Below are 24,031 nucleotides of genomic sequence, written 5' to 3'. Positions count from 1 at the left end.
TAAGGGGCGTCGGAGACCTCTTTTGGGTGACATCCTTTTATCTGTAATCCTACATAATATGAAGTGAACATTGAGTGTTACAGGTTTCCGGAGTCTATGTAAGGTACTCTAATCATGTTTTATGGTCATCAGGCACCCTGATGGGTACTCTTATACTCGCCCAAACAAATGCCACCATATAAATTATTGTATGGTATACAGAGTCTACTGAAAAGGACAAGACTCCTATCATTACTGAATATATAAAATATACATTTATAGGGTGTAAGTTCAGAAGTTAAACCAGGAATTGATGTACCACTGACCAAAAAAGTACTTAAAAGTTGGGCTTATTCTGAAATCTATCAGTATACCACATTAATAGACCCTTAAATGTTATCAGAATTCAACTCATATGGGAAGTTAGATATAATTTCAAAATGCTGTCTTGGGTGGGTGGGTGGGTGGGAGAGGTGGGGGGGAGAGTGAGCGAGAAAGAAGACCTTTCTTTTTCCTCTTACAATACAGTTACTATATGGGTTTTTGTGAGAAGAGATCATCCTATTAGGTCATAGGTGTGTTTGCGTGCAAAAGATCACATACGCCAGAAGCCGTAAACTTAAAACTTGCCGTGGGTTTGAATAGCATTTACCTTTACAGTATGCTGCTTGAAATTCTCCAGTCAAAATAATAGCCTGTGTCAGGTGCTCTTAGGCAACTATTGCTGTAATTCTTCCCAGCCTGGGTGGCCTTTCATGTTGACCATCTTAGTGCTCTTCCCCAATTACTGTGGTAAATGTTTCCACTACACCTACATTACTTTTGCTGAAAGTACTGACTAGAGAAGCCAAGCCTGTTGTAACACACAAGGTGGCCTTTTTGTTGTTTTATGGAGCATGCTAATAATTTTGGGTTGTGTATTACTTTAGTTGTGGTAGAGCCAGCTGTGAGAAACAAGACTGTCAACAATTGCATGTATGTTGACTATCAGCTGGCAGCATTGAACTATTGCATGCTGTATGTCTGTTTTCTGGTGAAATTAGACTCCATATGTGTAACCTGTACTTTGTGAGTGGGAGGTCTGCCCTCAGAATGATCAGTGACTGCATCAGTGGCCTAATGGCTAGAGCGTCTGCTTCAAACTCCAGAGATCAAACTTGGGTCGGATTGTACCAAAGACTTTAAAAATGATACTTGTTGTTGCTTTGCTTAGAGCTCAGCACTGAATTGTGAGAGCAAGGAAATAGAACTGAGTGGCCCAGTGTCATACAATGTCACTGGGTGGGGTGTGGTGTCTGGTGTCTTTGGCTTGATACTTGAGTGACACAAATAAGTGTACATGCACTTATGCTGCCTTCCTGGTTATATAATATGTATACACGACAACGCTGTGTTGTTGGAAAATAGACTTGTGATTTACAAATCCAAGCTGTAGAAGATATTGCAAAATGCCTATTGCAAACAAGTCTGAATCACCTTGATGCAGCATTTCTAACAGGGGTTTGTTAAGAAAGCAAACCAGGAGATCTGGATCAGAGCCGGATCTCATAAAGCAAGAGGCACACTTTTGTGAAATGTGCCAGCTATAGGGCCTTTGTCAGTCTCTAGGTAATGTTCAAAACACGTCACGTAAACTGCCTTAATTAAATGTACTTACTCAAGTACTTCATGTATGTACCATTTGTCAACTCTTGGTGAAGTATTACATTGTTTATTGTTTTTCACCGGCTGTGATATATTGCATTCTTTATAAAGTACAGTGTACTGAGAAGATCATTGCTACATACATTATATCATGAAATAGCATTTGCCTTGATGAGATATTGCATTATTTATAACTATGCTAAGAAACTGATTGCTACAAGTGTCCAGATGTGACATTTGGCTGGGTGAGAGATTGCATTGTTTATAATTACGCTACATGTGTGCTAGTAAACTGATTGCTACACATGCTGTGCTGTTGGTTTTGTCTGGGTGAGACACTCTTGCATTCTTCATAAACTTTTCACATAAGTCTTTCTCATTATGACAACATAGAGAAACGATGCATGCTATGTACATGCAAAGATACATGTAGATGTGTGCATGTTTTGCTACAAAAGACATACAGGTCTGACCAGTAGAGAGTACATGCCTCAAGCAGTCATAGTTTTAAACATATTATAAGTGCCTGTCCTTAGTAAATGTGTTTGGATTAGTAAGAGGCTGGAGTTCTTCTGCACTTATTTACACCTTGGCTTAATCAGTGATGCATGAGGTCATAGATCATTATATTGTCATGTAAAATTAAACCATTATTCTATTATCTCCCCAACCTTTTCACATATGAAAGAGCTACTTTCAGTGCAGCTCATGCACATTGCTAATTTCATTTTGGGGACGTCTTTTTTTCTCAATGTCGGATGAAAGGATAAAAATATAACTTGTAAATCATCTAATTTGCGAAAAATCTCAGCAATAGACTTTTTTGAAGACCTATTTACTTTATTGGAAAATCTTGAAAAACAGGAAAATCAGAACATTAAGATCAGACAAAATAAAGGTGCATTTTCAGTTTAATTTTTGGATTTTTTTAGTGTTGGTTTGCCTGTAAAACATAAAATAAACCAATGTGCCTTAACCTGTATCAGCTGATCACAGCCTAATGCTAAATCCCCTTCAACCCTTGTTCCCGAGGCTTCTCTATGGCTATTGACAGCTCACCGAGCTGTTGTCTATGGCTGGGTGTTTAAGAGTTGATCAGCTGATTGTCACAAGTAAAATGCTGTAGTAAGCTGCGTGTAAGTGCTCAGAGATCAGCTGGAGCTATTGAACAGAGCTAAACCCTTCAGTGGGTGGTACCCTCTTTGAGCAGACACGTCATGGCTTCCCAGACTCTGGTATGCGCTGACCAGCCCAAGCAGGAGCCTTTACCTGTAAGACTTGCTTCAGGCCATGGTATAAATAAACAAGGTGTGCATGTGTAAACACCTAAATTATCCCCGGTAAACAAACAGGGACACAGAAGTTGTGGCAGCTGGGCCAGCACACACACACTGCATGCTGTACTGATCAGAAACCATACATTTATATATTCCATAGTGTGCATTATTATCTGATGCCATACCACCAAATTTTGTTTGTAATATAAATCCTAGTTTTGTGTCAGAATATGCCTACATCATGTTAAGCCTATACAGCTGGTCATTTTGGCCAGTTGTTGGCACATCTAATTATGCTTTTTGGAGGGCAGCTTATAAGCCCTGCAGGAAGCTTAGAAATATGAAGCTACTTGTTTATTGCCAGAAATTGTTTGCTTTTAACGCAAAGCCTGTATGTGTTGTTTCACTGAGAATACAAACATTATCCCATGGCTATATTATATGTGGTGTTTGCAAATGTGCTCTTTGCAGTTTAGATATGTTTATGAATGGAATGTGAGGAACGATGCTTATCCAGGGTGGATACAGGAGAGAATGCTCACCTGCATACATATATCTGCAGCCTTCCATGAATATCACAGAACTCTCAGTTAGCAGATTTCATGCTCCTGAGTCAAAACAACAAACCTTTTGCCACCATGTTTGATAATGTTTGAGCTGGTTAAGAATCTTAAATGGATGGTGGTGCCCTCCTTATCTAACCACTCAGATTTATTCTCAGGTCTGTGTCTTGGGTTTTAAGGGAATTGTGTGTGTGTCATTAGAGAGGATAAATTGTGTATTTTACGGTAGCTTACCTGTGTGAATTCACATAGTGGCTGTGCACTGGAGCAGTTAACTGGTATATATATAGTCTGAGTGGTTTCCCAATGAAAGTGAGGTGTGAAACATAGACAAGTATAGGAACTGTTGGTTGTTCGTGTGTGCGTGTGTGTGTGCAGTGCCATGTCTGCCGTGTAGGCTGGGATTGAGCCCAATATCAGATCTAGACTTCACCTCAACATGGCCCAAGACTTCTGCTTCTCCAGACTTCTCCAAACAACACATGCTGCAGCCAGCTCAACTCTTGATTAGAAAAATCTGACGATATACATGTTTACTGACATCAAAGACTGCCTGGATGCATTCCAGGGCTGATTAGCACTGAAAGTATTTGAGACAGACAAAAAAAGAAGCCAACTTCCAGGACAGTGGGTCATTGGCTGAAAAGGACAATCCAGGAAAGTTATGTAACCAAACCCCGATATAATCATACCTAAGAGCATTAAACATGTGGTTAAGGCTTGTCCGGCTGAACTCAACTGTTTACTTCTACACACGGATGTGCATGTACTCTAGCTATCTGATGTATATACATGTACATGTAAGATACAGTTATTAACAGGTCTGACAAACTGATTCTGGCTTAATTCAGATGTACAGGAATACACATCAAAGATCAGACTGAACAACTGACCCCGCTAGCACAGTTGCTAGGGCGTCCACTTCAGGAGCGGTAGATCCTGGGTCAATCCTGGGTTGAGTCAAACCTAAGACTTTAAAAGAGGACATTGCAGCTTCCTCGCTTGGCGCTTAGCATGAAGGGGATAGTGCAACAACTGGTTGACCCGTATTAGTATAATGGCTTGGGCGGGGCGGCTTGGTGGAGCAGCATTAGATAAAAGAGCAATGGAAATCTGTCCTGCAACAAGGAGGCACATTACATGCAGTCTAGGGATTCCATCGTCGTCATATGACTGAAAAATTGTTAAGTACGATGTTAAACCCCAAGCACTCACTCTCTGACTCAAACCGAACACACTTTGCGTTTATACATGTAACTCTGTTAACTGTTGTATAATTATACATGTAGGCCAGTGGACTTCAAAGGAGAGTGTAATCTTTTACACTGATGATTCCGCAGTCAGTGTGTAATGTTGCGGCTAACAAACATTTCTGCCTACATTTCTGCATTAAAGCAGTTATGAAAGATAGTGTTTTCTGTGAATTTTTATTTTATAAGAGGCAGTGCAAATATGTTTCACAGCATTCTTTTTAAGAGGAGTAAATGGTTTTAAAGATTTTGCAACCTCAGTTCTCTGCAGTTATCTTGATAGTTAATGAGGTAAACCGCTGATGTAGGTTGTGAACACTGGCAAGACAAGTGTGAGATGGAGGACAGTTAGTGGAGCAGAGATTAAGTCTGGGTTTCTGCATGAGTATAATTCAAGTGATTCACAATAGACATCTCTGTCAGAAATTCATGAGTGCTGACAAAAAGCGAGAATAAATCATGACAAGATGCTTGGCCATGCAGTAAATATATCTCAGAAATGAAACTGTGTTGAACTTTTGTACCCGTTGTTCCTGTGTTATTGCTAGACCTATTCACAGGTGTGTTGAATATACCTTTTAAAACAATTTTTCCACATTTGCATTTGATGAAACTTTCATAAGTTATTTGTTGTGCGCTTAAATTACAGTCATGACATATTAATTGCTTGCTTGTTTGATCATTAAAGTTATTTGATTAATATCTTTCCTGCCTGAATGCAATATACAACACTTCTGCATTAAACTGCATTGTGTAAAATTGTTATGAATTGATGTCTTCATTTTGTGTGAACAGTCTCCAAATTTCCACATCTTTTAAAAGGTGGTAATAAACAGCCTGGCAGTCAGTGGCTGCAAACTGAAAGCATGTCTCTCGGTTGCTCAGCTGGCATAGTTTAGGATTTGTGGGACACACAGCACTGCCAAAAGGATGTTAGATATTGTATGCCTAGGGCAATAAATAAAAGGAAATGGTCTCAGTGAGTCTGGTGTGTTAATGAGTGACCTCAATGTGTGAATGGATAAAGCTGCCTCTGGTCCAGCTGTACAAGACAGGAAGTAAGACCAAAGATCCTGCGATAAGAGCTTTGTGTTTGTTACACCAAATAGAGAATATCTGTCAATAAATGGCCAGTCCACTGTAATGCATGATTCTTACTTATGCTGGAGTTTGGCCATCCTAGGAATCCTCTGATGGATCTGTTAAGGCAGTCAAATGTAAACATCCTCAGTGATAGTAAAAGACATACCCACACCTGGCCATACGTCCCAGGGGGTGCTGCAGTAACAACTGTCTTACCCATCCTCCTACCCTCCCACACTTACTCCTCCAGCTGGTTAGTTCTGCCCTCTGCCATATACATGTAACACAGCTATTAAAACTCGAGCCATTTACACACAAGAGTTGCCAGATGTCTGTTCATCTTTAATATCAAGGCTTCCTGCAATTATATTAGATTCTCAGTCCAATGTTATTCTCTAGTAGCCTTGTTAAGAGCCAGAATGCCATTCACCAGATATTTGGCTGCCTCCTGATTTTAGTCAATCTCATCCAATTACTGTTTTTCTGTCATATGTGATGAATTACTCCCCTTGTTCTAGGCTGCATTGCCAGTCACTTGGCCTTTGATGGTTTGGGCACATGTTGGTGGACTAAGGTAGAGTATTTCCTGGGTGAAAAAGAGGGTCTCTGTGTTACCTACATGTACCTTGTTATCTGAGTGAAGGCCTCTTGAGGATAACCCTGCCATAAATATCACCACCAACTACATCTGCTTCTGATGCTTTTGTCAAAGGTTTCTAAAAATTGCCATTATAGGGATCAGCTGTAGAAGCAGCATCTGTTTTACTCCTGTTTTACCCTGAGGCTCCACCATCCAAGGCTTCCTGTTAACAATTAACTTGACGTTAATGCATTAAAATAGCACATCCCCTATCAACCTTTATCATGCTGATTCCTGGAAGTTTTAAGAGGTATTCTAATTCATTTCCTTGTAGCCATTTCCTCTTTCATTTCCTTCAGTTTTGAGGATGTGGAATATTTTTAGTGTGAAATGGAAAAAAAGATGCCCTTGCAATGTTACAAAGTGCCTTCTGTCGGTTAGACACATTGAAAAATTAGTTGCTGCAGATGGATTGATGTTTGGATTCTTCCTGGGACCGTGATTGGCACTCACCTGCAAAGTGCTAAACTTTGCGTACAAGTCTAGCTGATTCAGCTCTAAAATTTGGCCCAAAGCTGTTCAGGAATCCTGACTGCATGCTTTGCCAGGCCAAATAGACATAAGGTTCTCTGGGTGGCCAAGTGTGGAATTTGGGGTGGTTCCGTCTCACTAACTGAGGGTCGTACGCTGAGAAGCAGTTGTCAGCTCAGATTAATTGAGTAATGATTTCCTGTTTTAGCTTTGTGGGTAATTCACAAGGCACTTGTGACGTTTAAGTTTAGCAGTATGTAGTGAATATTAAATCCACACTACATGTATATTCTGTTTACAAATGTATAAACAATTATTTTAAGTTAATTTACTTGCAGGACATACGCATAGCTATATCTAAAAAGAAAAATCAAGTTTGGATCCTAAATGCTTAAGGTGACATTGTGATTATGTATAAATTTTATAAGATGCTACTCAAAACAGTGCATTTTGAAAGCTTGTCTGCGAATAAAAGAGATTTGGATAAAAACTTATCTTTTTATTGGTAAATCATCATATTATAGGTCAAGGTACTTGTACATTTTAATGCAGCTTGATTAGTTTGAGCTCCTAAAAGTATGTGAGCCTAAAAGTGTTTTGAAACTGAAAAGGCCCTGTAGGTGTGGCTCTTTAGATATGGCCCTCTAGATATGGCCCTTTTTATGCATTTATATGACTATGTTTTTATTGCAAAAGTCGTCTTACAAGAACAGGATTTGTGGTTATGAGTTAGTGAAGGTGGATCATTTCATGAACTTCATGTAAGAGATCCCAGATTTTCTTGGCCTCGATCATCTTATACTATTTTTAGGGAAGAAAAGTCTTGGTAAAACTGTTTGTGTGAGAGACCAGTGTACAAGGCTAGGATTAGGAAGGGCTGAAGGAGTGGGGGATATTTGATAGCTCGGAGTAAATCTATAACCAGTTTAGGCAGTCTGTTGATTGTGGTACTCAGCCTATAAAACCACACATCTGATTTAGTTTAAGGCTGCTCTGTTAAGTCTTTGCTTTGAAAGAGTGAGTGGGAGAGAGAAGCTAGTTTCTCACCATATTGCAGGGTGGATTAAAAACTTAGGACAAACTAAAGCCTGCAAAAGCTTTTAAAATTATTTCAAATTAAACTTAATCCATGAAACTGGTTGAAGATTTGTGGCATGGCGTTTGGTCTTGTGTAATCAGATCTGTGTAGAATCTCTTCTAATCTTCTAGCTGGCTGATCAACAATAACAATAAACAGCTGATAAGTCAGTATGTCAGATGAGGTTACGGCAGGGTCAGTACATCTCTGCCTGAACCATGGGAATCTCAGTCTGACCCAGGGGATTCGCTTAGTTTCTGTGGTCTGTGGAGTTGACAAGCACATCACTATGGTGTATCTACTTACAATACATGTAGATGTACAAGACAAGGTTTATTTACAACAATAAAAGACATACATAGCATCATAAAAGAACTAATAATTAATATTTCTTAAGAATTTATACTCAAGTATAAATGCATTAGAAATCAAATGTAGAGTTGGGCATTGTGTAGTTATGACTTGTCTTAAAATTGCTTTTGTAAATGTTAAATCCACTTGACAATTCACACTTGATGAGTTAATTTATTCTTGCCTTTAAACTGTTGGCTTTATTCCTCTTGGCACATGTATGTTCATGGTAAAATATCATCTATGCTCATCTATTTGCCAAAAGTACATAAGTATAGAGCATCATTCATCATCACTATTGTGTTTTGTTACTAGTTACCCGCTTGTTGTCAACCAAAAATTAAAATGTTTTTAGACCCCAATAAAAACAATAAACTATTGTAACTTTATCTACTGACTTACTGACTGATAAAGAGTTGTGATTACTAATGTCATTAATGTATGCGCCAGTCATTATTGCAGTGCAGTCAGGCAGCTTAGTGACATTCTGCTGTCCCATTATGTATATCGGGGTTGTACAGGTAATGATGAATGCTGTCATGATACATTTGCTCAAGACCAGTTTGTATGTTTCCACATGAAAGACTCACTCACTGAGCCATCATGTATGTGTGTATATATTTATGGTTTGTTTAGATTGTGTGTTTTGTGTGTTTATGGAGATGAGGTAATAACATAACAACTGGGTTATCATTTCAACCTGCATCAGTGAGCTATCGGTGTTTGTATGCTCTGCTGGATATTTTTGTCCACACACATTACTTCTGTGTTATCCTGTGGGTTTTTTTTAAATTACAAACAACCAGTCTCACATGCATTTAGTAGTGAGCTCATTGGATAAACTTCACCACTATTAATAGGTGTGGTGCAAAAATTCATCTTTTTATAGCACTGTCTAGAATAATAGAACCCATTATTGACAACCAAGACATTTGTTTGTTTTTTGCTTCAAGCTGTACATCTACAGTGGCTACTGTATATGTAGCTGTGGGACATTCTCTAGACTTGATACCAGCATCTCCATGCACATCTTGCTAGTTCAGTCTAAGCTTTAAATCAGGAGGTGGCTGGTGAACCTGGCGAAGTCTGGTGTTTTACTTCCTCACACCTGATCGGCTACTAATAAATTCTTAGTAAAATCCAACACTGCATTTGACTAAAGGTTGTAAAAATTCCCGTTAAGGAGCTTATGGTGATGAAGTCCTGATGATGCCAACACTTCCCTCTGATAAAGAATAATTCCTACTTCTTATAAAAACTCTAAAGTGGAACTATAAGTTTGATGAATCAGCCATTATTAAGTGAAATGTGTCACTTGTAAAATGCTATTCTTGAGGTGAAATTCACTAAATACAACTCAGTGCATTTTTTATACATGTTTAGGTAGACTTGATAGATCTCAAGGTTGTCCATCTCATTGTTGCTTCATCCGAAATATTCTCCAGTATGTTATAAAAGTGTTTTTTGATGTGTCATTGCACACAAGAATTCATATTTAGATAGGTGTAGTATCACACTTCCTATTATTATTAGTCTTCCAGAAAGCGAATTCGAAAGAGATTGTAATTTGGTCTTTATTACTGGACCTCCTGTTCTACCCTACAGGTGATCAATGCTGTCATCATCAGTACAAAATGTTACATCCCGTGGCAATGTTGTGTGGCCATGGTAATTAAATGTATGGCTGAAATATCTGGCCCTAACCCCCCACCCCCTAAAATTGGGGCAAATTTACATTATATGAACAACAACTTGAAGGGTTTAATGGTACATTTATGGCCTACTGTATCTGTCATAAAAATTTGCCCCCAAAAAGGACATTTTAAAGTGAAAAAAATGTGACTTATTCTGTTGAAAATAACAGTTTCTTAGTAGGATATCATCACACCTCCCAGACAAACTTCAAAACACATTTCTGAGATCAACAGTCAGAATGACTTAGTAAATTAGACACCTAGAAATACTGTGCGTGTAGTTTATCACCAAAATTATTTGAAGGTATCAAATAAGTTTCATTGTCCTTTTGATTTCAGATCGTCTATCAGTGTCATTGTACAAAGACCAGAAAGATGTTTCTCACAAAGATGGTCAGCCCAAAACCACGTTTTTTGTGGAGGATTACTACGGTATAGAAGCTGACTTGACTGTGGACAAGGAGAACTGTGTGATGGCCCTGATCTGTCAGAAATCTGTCAGTATATTTGCCTTTGATCACCGAGAAGGCATGCTGCACTTTGAGATCAGCATTCGCTGCAGTTTGGGTCAAGGTACGTAGCCTAATCAAATCATGGACCGCTCACTCTGAGAAGAAAGTACAGGTATATCAGGTACTATGTACTAGCATGTAATACCGGTCAAACTGGTACAGTAAGTAGTGGTTGTAACCAGTAGCCAAGTTTACAAACTTTGTTAAACTAAATTGATACTAATGTCAGGTTGAGAGTTAGAGAAAACAAAATTATTTCCTTCAAGTTAACTGACAGGTCATAGAGCAGTTTCAGATACTGTTAGCCGCTCTTGAAACACATGTATAGTGTGCAAAAATCCATATCAAGACATGTTGTTTACATTGCACTAGGCATAAACGTAAAAAAAAATGTTGTTATTAAATAATGTATGTTTTGAGTTTGGATAATTTCTAAAGGGGTCTTTTCTGAAATTATGGTCTTTTGTTTTCTTTCTTATAAGTATTATATGGGATTTGCTGATTAAGCATAGCAGTGATATTTTATACATGTATATGAAAAACTTAGCCTGATCAAACCTTTGGTATTCCTTCATTTTTTCCCACAACAACCTCCTAGCAGCTGTATGTAGATCTGTTTGTGTGATATGACCTATCAACTAAAAGCCAGTTGTCAGCCCTGTTTAGGTTACACTTAAAATCCAAATAGCCTCACAGCTTGTGACATTGATAATGAATAAAGAAATGACGTGCTGAACCTGACACCGTCATGGTGGCTCTCCACAGGCTGTGTGATAGGGCCACAGAGTTATCTCCCCTCTATTATTTAGCCGTGTTTTTTGCTAGATCATTGCACATAGCATTCACAATGCTTCCCTGTGGTATATTTCCTTTCATATGTGCTGGATGCTATAATGTCATTCCATTGTTGACGTCCATGGCTGAGTGTCCTGGGAGACTCTCACCAATGCATTGTCTTTGAGATCTTGCAGCAACCTGCGGGTGGTTATGGGTTTGCCCTAGGCTCTGTCTGGTTTCCTCCCACTACAATGCTGGTTTTCATCATATAAGTCAAGTATTGTTGACTATGGCGTTAAACATCAATCAGATAAATAAACCATTCCAGTGTTTTATGAGTGAAGTGAAATTGATATTGGTACACTAATTTTTTAATAGTCTTTTAAAGTCTTATCCCAGGTCAGAAATGATGTACACAATTGGCAGTTTACCACAACATGTCGAAGTACATGTAATTACAGGTTGAGATCACATCTTGAATGGATTGTGTATACCTGAAAAATGATTCTTCACTGCAAATTTAGCAACTTCTTTCTCTACAAAGTGTGCAAGAGATTGTGATTATTTTCCATCTACAGATCACCAGTACCCTGTGCAGCTGTTTAAGGTCCCCACCCACAGTAAGCTGCCCCTGGGGATGGCTCAGTTACACATCCAAGGGCAGAAGTTCTGTCTGACGGCACACAGTCCACCTAAACTTCTCATGTCCTGGAAGATCCCTGAGCTTCGTAGATACGGTATTGTGGATGGAAGATTTATGTTTGAGGGCGGCTCCATGTGTGGCAAAGGTAACTCTCATCACTGCAGGACTATCTGCTGATTCTTTTCACATTTTTTCATTTTTAAACCTAAATTTGCTGAGGTTAAGTATAATTTACCTCTGGATTAATGTTGCAAATTTAAATTTTGTTTTCCATGATCTGAAAATCATAAGGGCTGAAATAGCATCATAATGGTTTGGTAAAAAATATGAATAATTGCTTCAGTGAAATCCACAAGCATATTTCCAGTTACTCGGTTATCAGTGCCTGGATTATCATTGGATGGGCTACCTTCATCAGTGAATGGGTTATCTGTAGCTGGGTGAGGTGAATGGGGATATCAGCAGAATGGGTTACCATTGTCACTGACAGAATTACCAAATACAAGTGCCTGAGTTATTATTGGATGGGCTACCTTCATCAGTGAATGGGTTATCTGTAGCTGGGTGAGGTGAATGGGGATATCAGCAGAATGGGTTACCATTGTCACTGACAGAATTACCAAATACAAGTGCCTGAGTTATTATTGGATGGGTTACCTTCATCAGTGAATGGGTTATCTGTAGCTGGGTGAGGTGAATGGGGATATCAGCAGAATGGGTTACCATTGTCACTGACAGAATTACCAAATACAAGTGCCTGAGTTATCATTGGATGGGTTACCTTCATCAGTGAATGGGTTATCTGTAGCTGGGTGAGGTGAATGGGGATATCAGCAGAATGGGTTACCATTGTCACTGACAGAATTACCAAATACAAGTGCCTGAGTTATTATTGGATGGGCTACCTTCATCAGTGAATGGGTTATCTGTAGCTGGGTGAGGTGAATGGGGATATCAGCAGAATGGGTTACCATTGTCACTGACAGAATTACCAAATACAAGTGCCTGAGTTATTATTGGATGGGCTACCTTCATCAGTGAATGGGTTATCTGTAGCTGGGTGAGGTGAATGGGGATATCAGCAGAATGGGTTACCATTGTCACTGACAGAATTACCAAATACAAGTGCCTGAGTTATTATTGGATGGGTTACCTTCATCAGTGAATGGGTTATCTGTAGCTGGGTGAGGTGAATGGGGATATCAGCAGAATGGGTTACCATTGTCACTGACAGAATTACAAAATACAAGTGCCTGAGTTATTATTGGATGGGTTACCTTCATCAGTGAATGGGTTATCTGTAGCTGAGTGAGGTGAATGGGGATATCAGCAGAATGGGTTACCATTGTCACTGACAGAATTACCAAATACAAGTGCCTGAGTTATTATTGGATGGGTTACCACTATCAGTGAATAGGTTACCATTACAGGTGGATGGGTTATAAATGCATAGGTTATCATTATCAGTGGATGGGATATCAGTGGACCACCACTTATTCGACATTAACATTGTAAGGAATGTTAAATATGTACCCATATACCGAAAATCAGCATTATGAAAAGAAAAAAAAAATCATGTCCTTTACCCTGTCTGATTTGCGGTAGTTTGAAAAAAGATATAATTGATTTATTTATTTCATGGAGAATTTACAAGAGTATTTCCCTCATCAGGAAATCATGTACAGTGTAACTGACACTGTTACACTTTTCTAGTTGCCTGATAGTTATAGTGCTGATTAAATGTCTGCATGGATCCTCCATTGCTGCAGTGATTAGCACGCCAGCAAGGCGCAGTGACCTAGGAATCTCTCACCATAGCTCTGAGTTCAAAGCCAGCTCACGGTGGCTTTCTCTCCGACCATATGTGGGAAGGTCTGCCAGCAGCCTGCAGATGGCCCTTGATTTCCCCCAGGCTCTGCCCAGTTTTTCCCCCACTATATTGCTGGCCTTCGTCATACAAGTGAAATATTCTTGAGTACACAGTAAAACACCAATTAAATAAATAAATAGATAAATTAAAATCCTCACCATCACCAAGGTAGTGAGATGTAAATGAAGATCTTTCACTCCTTTATTATGATAATGAGTTAGGTATTTATTAGAACCATTCTTTTATTCACCAGGTTCCGGAGTTCATGGCTTTGAATCTTACCAAGTTGAAGAAATTAACCGAAATTTTCTGTCCTCTGGCAGATTTCCTGCAAGGAAGCCTCTTATGTGGCGGAGTAAGCTCCCTTTCCTCACTATATACGTGTACAAAGCTGACAATCACATCTGCAGTTTGTTCTTGCTCTTGTTTGATAATGTTTGATAATCCCTAACATTTGACATTTCATATTTATTTAATGTATACATCATCATTGTATCTTCATGACATTTGTGGACTAAAAACAACTGTGATTTGAATTGGAATTATGAGCAGGAGTTATTTAAGATGCAAAATTTTAGAAAAAAAAGTTGTCCTGAACTGATTAACCCCAACTTTTATAAAGGATTCAGAGAAAAAACATGTCCTATGAATTGCATTGTGTGCAATGTATATTTGAAGAGAACAAACTAATAGTGGATGTCATGTGAGCAAGTTGTTTTAAGCGAGCATGTGGCATCTGTGATGACTGACTTGTGTCTAAGGTTTGAAATGCTTATGTGTTGACAGGAAACAAGTCCCAGGAGCAACAGAGTGACGATGGACACACGTCTGATCCGCAGAAGCCTAACGCAGAACTGGACTTCAGGGCTTACGACAGAATGTGGTCTAAGCGACACTCTGCAGGGGTGATGGATTACCGTCTGGCTGTGGGGATGGTGGAGAAGAAAAGGCTGATGAGCATAGAGAATGTGGACAGACTCACACGGATATATGACATTCCTCCTCAGCTAGTCCGCAAAGTAGACAGTGATCCGAGTATCCCTGAGGATGGCATGGGCGAGCTCAGTTCTGAGGATAGACTGGCGGATGTGTCCAACAAAAACTTTGCGGATAATATCCCATCCAATCGAAACACAAGGGATAAAAACAAGTCAGACCAAAACTCCAGTAGAAATTCTGGCGAGGGAACACCTTCAATTAGGAACTCAGGAGATGGAACTAGATCAAATAGGAACTCAGGAGATGGAACTCGATCAAATAGGAACTCAGGCAATGGAACTCGATCAAATAGGAACTCAGGTGATGGAATTCGATCAAACAGGAACTCAGGAGATGGAACCCGATCAAATAGAAACTCTGGCGATGGAACACGATCAAATAGGAACTCGGGCGATGGAAGAAGGTCAAAACGTAATTCTATAGAAGGTTCAAGGTCGAATCGGAACTCCAGTGACAGTAGTCATTCTAGTAGAAGCTCTGGAGATGGATCGAGATGTCGTCCAAGGAGATATTCAGGAGAATCGGGTCATTCGTATTGGCATTCAGACATAGCTCACAGAACCTCACTGGCTTTAAGACGCTCGTTAGATAATATACTTGCTGGAAACCAGAATTGGATAGAAGATCTCGATGGTGAGTTCAAGGAAAACTCTCTCAGTAGGAGCAATTTATACAAAAGTACCAGTGCTTTGTGTACCAGATTGTCCGAGTCGGATAGTGTGTTAATAGAAGATGAGGTAGTTCAGGCACGGTCTGGTAATGTTCTGATGGAGGTTGAGGACTTGCACACCATGTCTGGTACAGAAGAGGAGGTGGTTCAGACAAAATCTGTTGTAGAGAGTGAGGTGGTTCAGACAAAGAGTGAGACGGGTAGTGAAGTGGTTCAAACAAAGCCTGCTGTGATCAACGAGGTAGTAGAAGCAAAGTCTGATGTGATCAAAGAAGACGTACAGATGAAGTCTGATATGAAGAAAGACAATGTGACCAATGAAGCTACTCCTTACAATGATGGTACGAACAGTAACGTTTCAGAGACAAAGTCTGATAATATGTTACAAGAAGAAAACGTGTTGCCTGTTCAATGTGATGATTTTTTCACGGAGAAAAAAGAGATGAAAACTGTATCTGGTAGTTTGGCTGGTGTACAGACTGAGTCTTGTGGTATACCTTTTAAAGGTGAAAGTGTGATGAGTCAGAGTTCTATAAAACAAGATGAGACGGCAGTTGTCTGCTTGAAAGCCACTGCTGAGCAAGAGAGTCAGAAGAATGTTGTGATTAGGAAACAAGCTGAGAAAGGCCAATTGCAGACAACTTATTTTGAGCCCAGGGTATCAGGGATCAAATGCGACCTAAAGGACAATGCAATAAAGACTGTTGTCAGTGAGGATGGTTCACCTACTCCTTCGTCCACCCTGACTGATGAGGGGTCATCACCAGAGGAGTCTCTGGCTATGGGTGAAGGCAGTCATCGTGAACTGGAAGAGTTGACTCAGCAGGAGGAAATTCTGCTGCATGAGATGGACCTGTTGGATGAGATGCTGCAGGTGTGTGTGGATGACAAGGATGATGACTCGCTGCCAGCTGGAAGGAAGACACGCATGTCTCAGGGATTTACTGACGCCTTGTCCACCCTTACCATAGACACGTGCTGGACAGAGGACGGGAGTGACTCCAGCTCGACAGAGACGAGCAACAGTGCATGTGGGTATACAGAAACCATTGGGTCCATGTTAAGCCCAAATCTGACCTCCAAGGTCAGCAGAATACCCTCCTGCTCTAAGCTGGTAGCTCCTTTACCCTATGTCAACTTGGACAAGTATGATCTGGGTTTCAAGACCTCAGACCATGTTGATGTGTCCAAAGTACCACTGGTCCGCAGAGGGTTGAGTTATGACAACTTGATGTCTGCATCTAACCCTTCAAGAGAGAGATATTCTTTCAGAACCAAGAGTTTATCCTGCTCAGATTCCTCTGGTAGTTGTGCAAGTCTTTCACCGGACGTGTTTATGAGAAGACCTCCACCACCATTGCCACCCAAAGAACTGAAAGAGGAGTCGCCACCACCCAAACTTCCGCCTAAAGGACCAAACTTACTGCGGCGTCAGAAGGGAATGTCAGGCTTGTTCAGTGCTGTAGAGGAAGGGCAACCAAGACGAAAACTATCTAAACCAGTAGTGGGCAGACCTGAGCCAGGTCCTCAGTACCAGACGCCACGCTCAGCCCCCACCAGAATAAGCAAACCTGTCCCCCCACTTCCAGAGCCGGAAGAACCCTACATGTTGATGAGTGACTTCCTACCCAAAGCTGTCTCTCCTAGCAGAGCTGTGTTCACCTGCCCTCCAGTAGAGGAACTGGCAGAAGACGACCCAAAGTCAGCATATATGGATATGTCTGCTGTTTTAGACATTCCACCACCAGTTCTGCCAAAATGCTCAAGTGGACCGGAAATCCACCGTATGACCAAGGTTCCCCCCAAAGTTATCCGTTCTCAGAGCGTGAAGACCACTGTGGAAGACAGTAGGAAACCCCGGCTGTTCCACTCTCACAGTGCTGAACCATACTCTGAAAACTACATGGAGATGTCAGCTCCAGGGTCAGCAGATGGCTGTGAGAAGTGGCTGAGTACTGGGGAGGAAGTTGCCAAGGCGGCCATGCCATTTTCAGACCTGATCACAGTACAGAGTTACAGGTCCAGCCAGAAAATAGAACTGTCTGGAACTGGAGAGTCAGCCAATAACAACAACCCAACCCTTAACAACAGTGGGACGGACAAACTGGATTCCAGCAGTGCTTCTAATAAGTCATTAAGTTTTTTTTCCAGGTTTATAAGGACAAAAAATAAAGATAAGAAATCATCCACAGGCAACTCAGATAATGCTGATGGATTGAAATCAGAATCCGGGAAAAACAAAAGTGATGTGACTTTGGCCAAGGTTCCAAACCGCTCTGCTTCAATCTGTTACCAAAATCAAGCTAATCTGTTAGCCCCTCCTGCTGGAGCAGATCGCAAACGCTCTTCAAGTTTCCCCAATGCTGCAGTGTTTCTGGAAAATATGCAAAGCGAAGATAAAAATGGTGCTGTATGCTCTGGAAAGACAAAGGATAAAATGGACAAGAGAGGGTCACAATCTGAAGACACTTTGTTGTCCTTGCTTGAAAAAGAAACCAGTGATCATGCGAATGATGCGTACAGTCCATACTGGAGTATGGTCCCACTGCAAATAACTTGCACTTCTACCTGCAATGAAAATAAAACCAAGGAAAAATCTGCCCTAGATAAAACAAACGAATGTCCTAAGAACACAGTAGAGTCGGTAGAAGAGGAGAACTCTTCAATGCAAGTGAAAACACCAGCTAATTCTGTGGAAACTGTGCAAGAAAGAGTGATTGTTGCACCAAAACTTGAAGAAATACCTGATGCTTTGATTCTGGACACTGAGCCAACTGTGAGAATGTTGGGACTGTTAGAGACCACTACAAACGGCCTAGGGCCTGAGATGGACTATGATAAACTATCACATCAAACGGATGATGAGAAACTTTTGGCCTTGGCGAAGGTTACTAAGCAAGAACCTCAAGGAAGCGAGGGTGAAAGTCATGCAGAAGGAAAACTGTCAGCCAGTGAGGAGGCAGCAGCCATTGCTGAGTATGTGGCTGCACTTGCCCCCTTCATCCCCCCTAAAACCAAGCTCCACTACCCCGGGGGCCTGTCTCCTGTCATAGAGGTCCTGGCTACCAATCCAGCAGAGTTGACCGCCACATCTATGGACACCAGTGTTTCCAAACTAGCCAAGGTTCACCCTAACCCCACAACTGAGCCAGAAAAGTCCAAAGTTCTGTCTGATGCTGCCTCTAGGAAGCGCAAGGCTAGAGAAACCTTGAGAATTATGCCTCCGATGGAAGATGAGAACGGTAACATCTGGATACCCAGAGGACCCATGAAAAGATCAGGTAAGTCTGATGCATTAACATCAGTACTGTACACTGAAACAGGGTTATAAATGTAATCAAAACCTTTCAATATTGCTATATGATAAATGTAACATTTTAAGTTTATCTGAAGCTAACTTCCTGAGCGGATTAGTAGTCTGGAATCCTAAAATTCTGTAGTAAGCCACAATTATGCTCTGTGACCAGTGGATTGTAATTCCTAATTCTAGAGGTAATAGCTATACACATTCCCCAGTGAAGCAGGACTGTTAGACGGAAATAAGTCACAGTGGTTTTTACTAAGTCTTGGAATTTGTATGGGTTTTATTGGATTTAATTCATTTTCTTAGAAAGGAAATGCTGGATAGGGTCTTGCATGCTAAGTGTGAAAATGGCTGTACGTAAAAAAATTGTATGTTTTGGGAATTTATGTATGATTTGAATTTCCTCTAATTACCTGTTTGCATCGGCATTTTTGTAAAACTGTCATCCAATCTTTGGGTTTAAAGGAAAGCTGATGACATTTTTTTGGTACAGTTTTTTTTTATGGTCCTTGGAGGCTTGGAATTCTTTGATCTAAGGTTGGCCAAGTATTTGTATGCAGACTGCTGCACCTGTGTGATGAGGCTGTGCAGTACGGGGTTCTAGAAAATCATCCGTACCCCCCAGTGTGGAGCCCCAGTTCACTGGACTTCCAGGTTCTGTAGCTATATGTATTTAGGTTTAAATAATTCAGTCCGTTTTTTGTAATCATGCAGGAGCTATCTTTAATCGAGCAGGCTGGAAATGGCAGGTTAAGAAACTGTTGATTATCACATTCCAATCACATGCTCTCTCTACAGCTGAGCTGACAGGCCAGTAACACGCACATGGTCAGAATGTCAACAACATCATTACACTTAGCTTCTGAACTTCTAAGACAAATTATTTTGATTGTTTTTTATTTATTTATTTTTGGATTCCCAAAAATAAAACTTGTAACTTCATGTAATTCTTCAACATTTTCACATGTTTGCACTGTGTTTATTCAAGTATATTCTGAAGGCATTATTCTTTGTAGACTGATAAAATTATACTTTTTGTGAAGCCCTGAAATTGGCCAACCCAAGAAATATAGTTTTGTCTCCAAAATCAAATGAAAAAGTGGAAAAATTGAACTGAAAGCTGCTCTTTCATATGCAAAAAGGTTGGGGAATTAGGGTATGTAGTTCAGTTTAGCAGCTGGTATGCTCAGTCTGAAATACTATAACTATATACAGAATATGCAGTGGTTAAAATCCTGTCCGTACATTTACAACAGACTTTGTTCCATTTACTGCACCTGACTTGCTTTACTGCACGATAGTACATAATTTTTTGTTCTCAAAGACTTGATGTTTGAGATGAACTGTGTAGACCATGGCAACTAGAGGCTGCTAGGCTGGTTAAATACCAATCTGACATCTATTAATTGTTGATGCTGAAATGGGTCATTAATAAGTTTATAGGAGACAGTTTCACAAAGCAAGCATTACATTTCCGGAGCTGTGAAGTTGTGACATCACAACTGTCATGTTGAATAGAGGTTAAGTAGTCCTCTCTACTGTTGACCGCTTTTCTTTGCTTGATTCGGTCCTGTTTTGGTACTTAATATATACTATTAGTTGTTTAGTGGTTTGTGTTATCCGTCGTTTTGGGGAATTGGCTGTGAGATTATTAACCTGGAGCGTCCTCATTGTTTGACAGCTGGGATAGGAATGTCAGTTTTGACGCATAGATGTATGAAATGGACACTTTAGGCACTTCACTGCACACCATTTTATTGACAATGAAATTCATTCATTTATTTACTTATTTATTTTTTTGTTTGTCTTTTGACATTATTCTTAAATCACACCATTTTGAAGAATCTTTGAGGTGATTAATCTAAACAATACATGCACAGTTTCTTTAAAAGGTCAAGTGACAAGAAGAGCCAGAAATATTGGGTTATGAAAATAAAAATGTGGTGTATCCTGTGGTGCGAGATTAGCTCACTTTAGTTGTTGAGGGTTCCTAAGTGGGTCAGTCTGGCTGGCTGGCTGTCTTATGGTTCAGGGTGTGAATTGTGCAGGTCTGTAGGACAGTGGGTCAATAAACTGACCAGTCTAGCATCCACTGGGCTTGACCCAGACAGCTTTGGGTGCTGATGTACTGGACGCTGGGCACTAAGTTAGGAAGTTCTCTCTAATCAGTAAGTTTGTTATCTCCGGAAAATTTGCCGGGCAGCAGCCTCAGAGTTTGTGAGAGGAGAGAGCTGGGAATAGTCTCGTGTAGTGGTCAGCTCATTGGCCTGTGGATGGCCACAAGGGTACAGATCAATACTAGACCATCAAGGGTCAGTGTATAGTGGACGCTCTGGTTGACCAGACCCCTCAGGGTAGTTGATGCCTGGGAGCTAGGTGAATCTTAATGACAATATCTGGAATTATAGAGGAGTAAAAGCTGCTCTTTTATCTCCTGATTTGGTAACCTTTCATCTTAAGTTTTACATTCTGTATTGATACGCTAACTGGGAGTGGGTATATGATGTTAGCATGGAGCTGGTTGTTATTCACAGCTACATGTGTATGGAGGAAAGGATATTGATTGTCTGCAGTCTGAATACAAGTCTTGACTGTGCTGGAATTCTTTGTTGGTTTTGTTTTCTTCCTTGCCTCTGCCAGGAATGAATGATCAGTGTTTTAATGTGGTGAGGTCAGTGTCCTGAAAAGAAAGGCTAATTTCTACATAGACCAGGGTATGTGTAGTTCACACTTGCACCGTCCATTCATTCACATATTCACGTACTGCTGCAGTTAATGAAGAGAGACACAGATCGTTGTATACAGGATGGTTACATGTGTAGTTTAGGTGAAGTACAAGTACTTGCCAAGATAAATGATTGTGTATACGGTACAATGTAAACCCTAGGGTATTGGTACCAAACTATGCTAATGCTGAAGAAAGTCGCCGAAAACGGCACAAGTGTACATGTAGTAAAGCATGTATTCATTCGAAACTAGTATGCTTATGTGCTGTTATCAAACTAACAAACAATTTAAATGTGCGTTTCCTCATCACCGCGATGTCACATTGGTATTACCTATGTGGGGTAAAACCTTTACCAGCCATTCCTTATTGCAAGCCGAGGAAATCATAATGATCAGCAGATTGCTACTCATTACAGGATTTGACCTATTGCAGATTTAGGTTATAGATATAAGCAAAAGTGCATCTGTGCAATATACATGCATGCACAAAACAATATGCATTCATTCATGTGCAGGAGAACCTGTATTGCAGAGCCTGTGGCTATAGGTTATCATTTGATGATTCTTTCATAAGGTAATGAGTGAGCCATGTGCTCTGCACTGGAGCCATATTTCTGCCCATAGCTTTCTGCCATCTGTCAAACTTGATGGATGAGCTCCACCTGCTCTGGCCTACTGACATGCTATACAGCTTTATTGTATTGGCCGTGCTGAATGCAACCATTATAATTGACTTGTACTGGAGGGCTTTGTCGCTGCCCCCGGACCAGCTGTCCTATTGCATGCCTTATAAATTTGCATAAACAAAACAAAGTACAATACACCCAAAGTACAATACATCCACTCGCCAGCACTAAGTCTCCGAATTGAGGCAACCTATTTTGAAGCTGTTATTTTGTGATGAAAGATGAAAATATGAAGGATGAAGAAACCCTTTGGAAGAAGTTATAATTATATTTTTAATGGGTTTTTTTTTTTCAGAAGGTCATAGAAAATTATATTTGTGAATCTATTGAAATAAAAATCTGATGGAATTTGACCATAGACATTATATAAGAATGTGGATTCAGATATGTTTTTGTCCCATATTTACAGTGTATTTGATCTGCCAAGGTCTTAGGCTTTCAAAACAGAGCCAATCAGTTCACTCAGCCATCAAGGGCCATACACATACACTGCTGTGTACATGGTGAGGACATATGTGTAGGCGTACTGCCTAGAGAATATCCAGCACCAGCTTGATGGTGTAAAACTGGATGCCCCCAAGCTATTGATGGCATAATTTTACATATAAAAATATTATAAGATGAATTTCTTGTTTTAATGTCCAGAATCTGCTTTCTGATGACTGCATCTCACAACACAGAGCATAAGTGTGTTTGAATGAAAGCTAAAAAGTATTGTTTATTTGTAGCTTTAAATTGTTAACTTGAATGAATATCTCTGATTTACTCTTTGATATCAGAGTGTGCTGTAGAAAGCTTTTTGTGTGTCCTAAAAGAGCTGACGTCATTTGGACAAAGGGTTGTGATTGAGTAGGTCAGTGAAGAGCACGTTCTGACTGACCATGCTTCTCAGACCATCAGGCCTTTTGAAGTTCTCCTGAAGCAGTCATTGAATAGTCAAGAGATCTGGGTCATGGTTACCTACCTCCCTGAGTCGTGCATTGTAGCTGCAGCCTGACGTCATTGGTAAGTGGTGTCAATACAATCAAAGGACAGCGCACCGTCAGTGTTGTCTTTACGAGGCTGTTTTGTGAATCAGCACTGCAGACATTCCTGAACTAATTGTTACTCCAAGCTAATATAAGGAACCTTTGATGAAGCAGGTAAACATCAACTGGTTGCTTTTGAAGTTGAAAGAAAAATGCAGAGTTTTAGACCCGAGTTTCTTGGATGTTTGTTGACCAAATGAACAGGTCAGGCAGGACAAATGTACTGTATTCTGTTTGTCTTCCCAAAATGTGTACAACCTTTCACTGTCATTGATTTTCCTTTGATTCACTGGGTTCTGTTTCATTTGATGATTTCTTTATGCACGTGTAGGTATATGTACATGTACATCTATGGCATGCTTTGAAAGTTTATGCTGGAGTGGAATTGAGATGATGATATGGCTTGTAACTTGCCAGTATTTGTTTGTTTACCATATTAATATGGTAATAACTTGTAGAAATTGTCAGCTAAAGTGTACGTCTGTGAGGTGCCACGTGCAGCTTGTTCGTTTACCTGGATACTAATGATCTACTAATTAGCTGTTGGGAGTTGACAAGCACGTGAACAGGGATCAATAACCTATGTTTACCAGAGGACCTGCTTTGTTTACATTACTGGGGTCAGATGTACCAGTGAGTGCAGATTACTAGACAAGATCTGAAACATTGCCATACCTGCACTGATAACTGATGGCCCTTTACAGATGTGTCACCATACCTGTACTGATAAATGATGGCCCTGTATAGATGTCACCATACCTGTACTGATAACTGATGGCCCTCTA

General features: G+C 40.2%; 1 protein-coding gene across 1 annotated transcript in view; it reads left to right on the top strand.

The window, feature by feature from the left end:
* LOC135468660 (uncharacterized) overlaps nucleotides 1–24,031 on the top strand; it is a 50,370-nt gene that overhangs the window by 12,302 nt on the left and 14,037 nt on the right. The window contains exons 3-6 of the mRNA XM_064747036.1: nucleotides 10,370–10,603; nucleotides 11,898–12,107; nucleotides 14,086–14,187; nucleotides 14,619–18,782. Of these exons, the coding sequence (XP_064603106.1) occupies nucleotides 10,370–10,603; nucleotides 11,898–12,107; nucleotides 14,086–14,187; nucleotides 14,619–18,782 (4,710 nt within the window). The remainder of the gene's footprint in view (nucleotides 1–10,369; nucleotides 10,604–11,897; nucleotides 12,108–14,085; nucleotides 14,188–14,618; nucleotides 18,783–24,031) is intronic.

This window comes from Liolophura sinensis, chromosome 1, assembly GCF_032854445.1.
Source record: "Liolophura sinensis isolate JHLJ2023 chromosome 1, CUHK_Ljap_v2, whole genome shotgun sequence".
NCBI classification, from domain to species: domain Eukaryota; kingdom Metazoa; phylum Mollusca; class Polyplacophora; order Chitonida; family Chitonidae; genus Liolophura; species Liolophura sinensis.
This window is presented reverse-complemented; position numbering and strand designations above follow the sequence as displayed.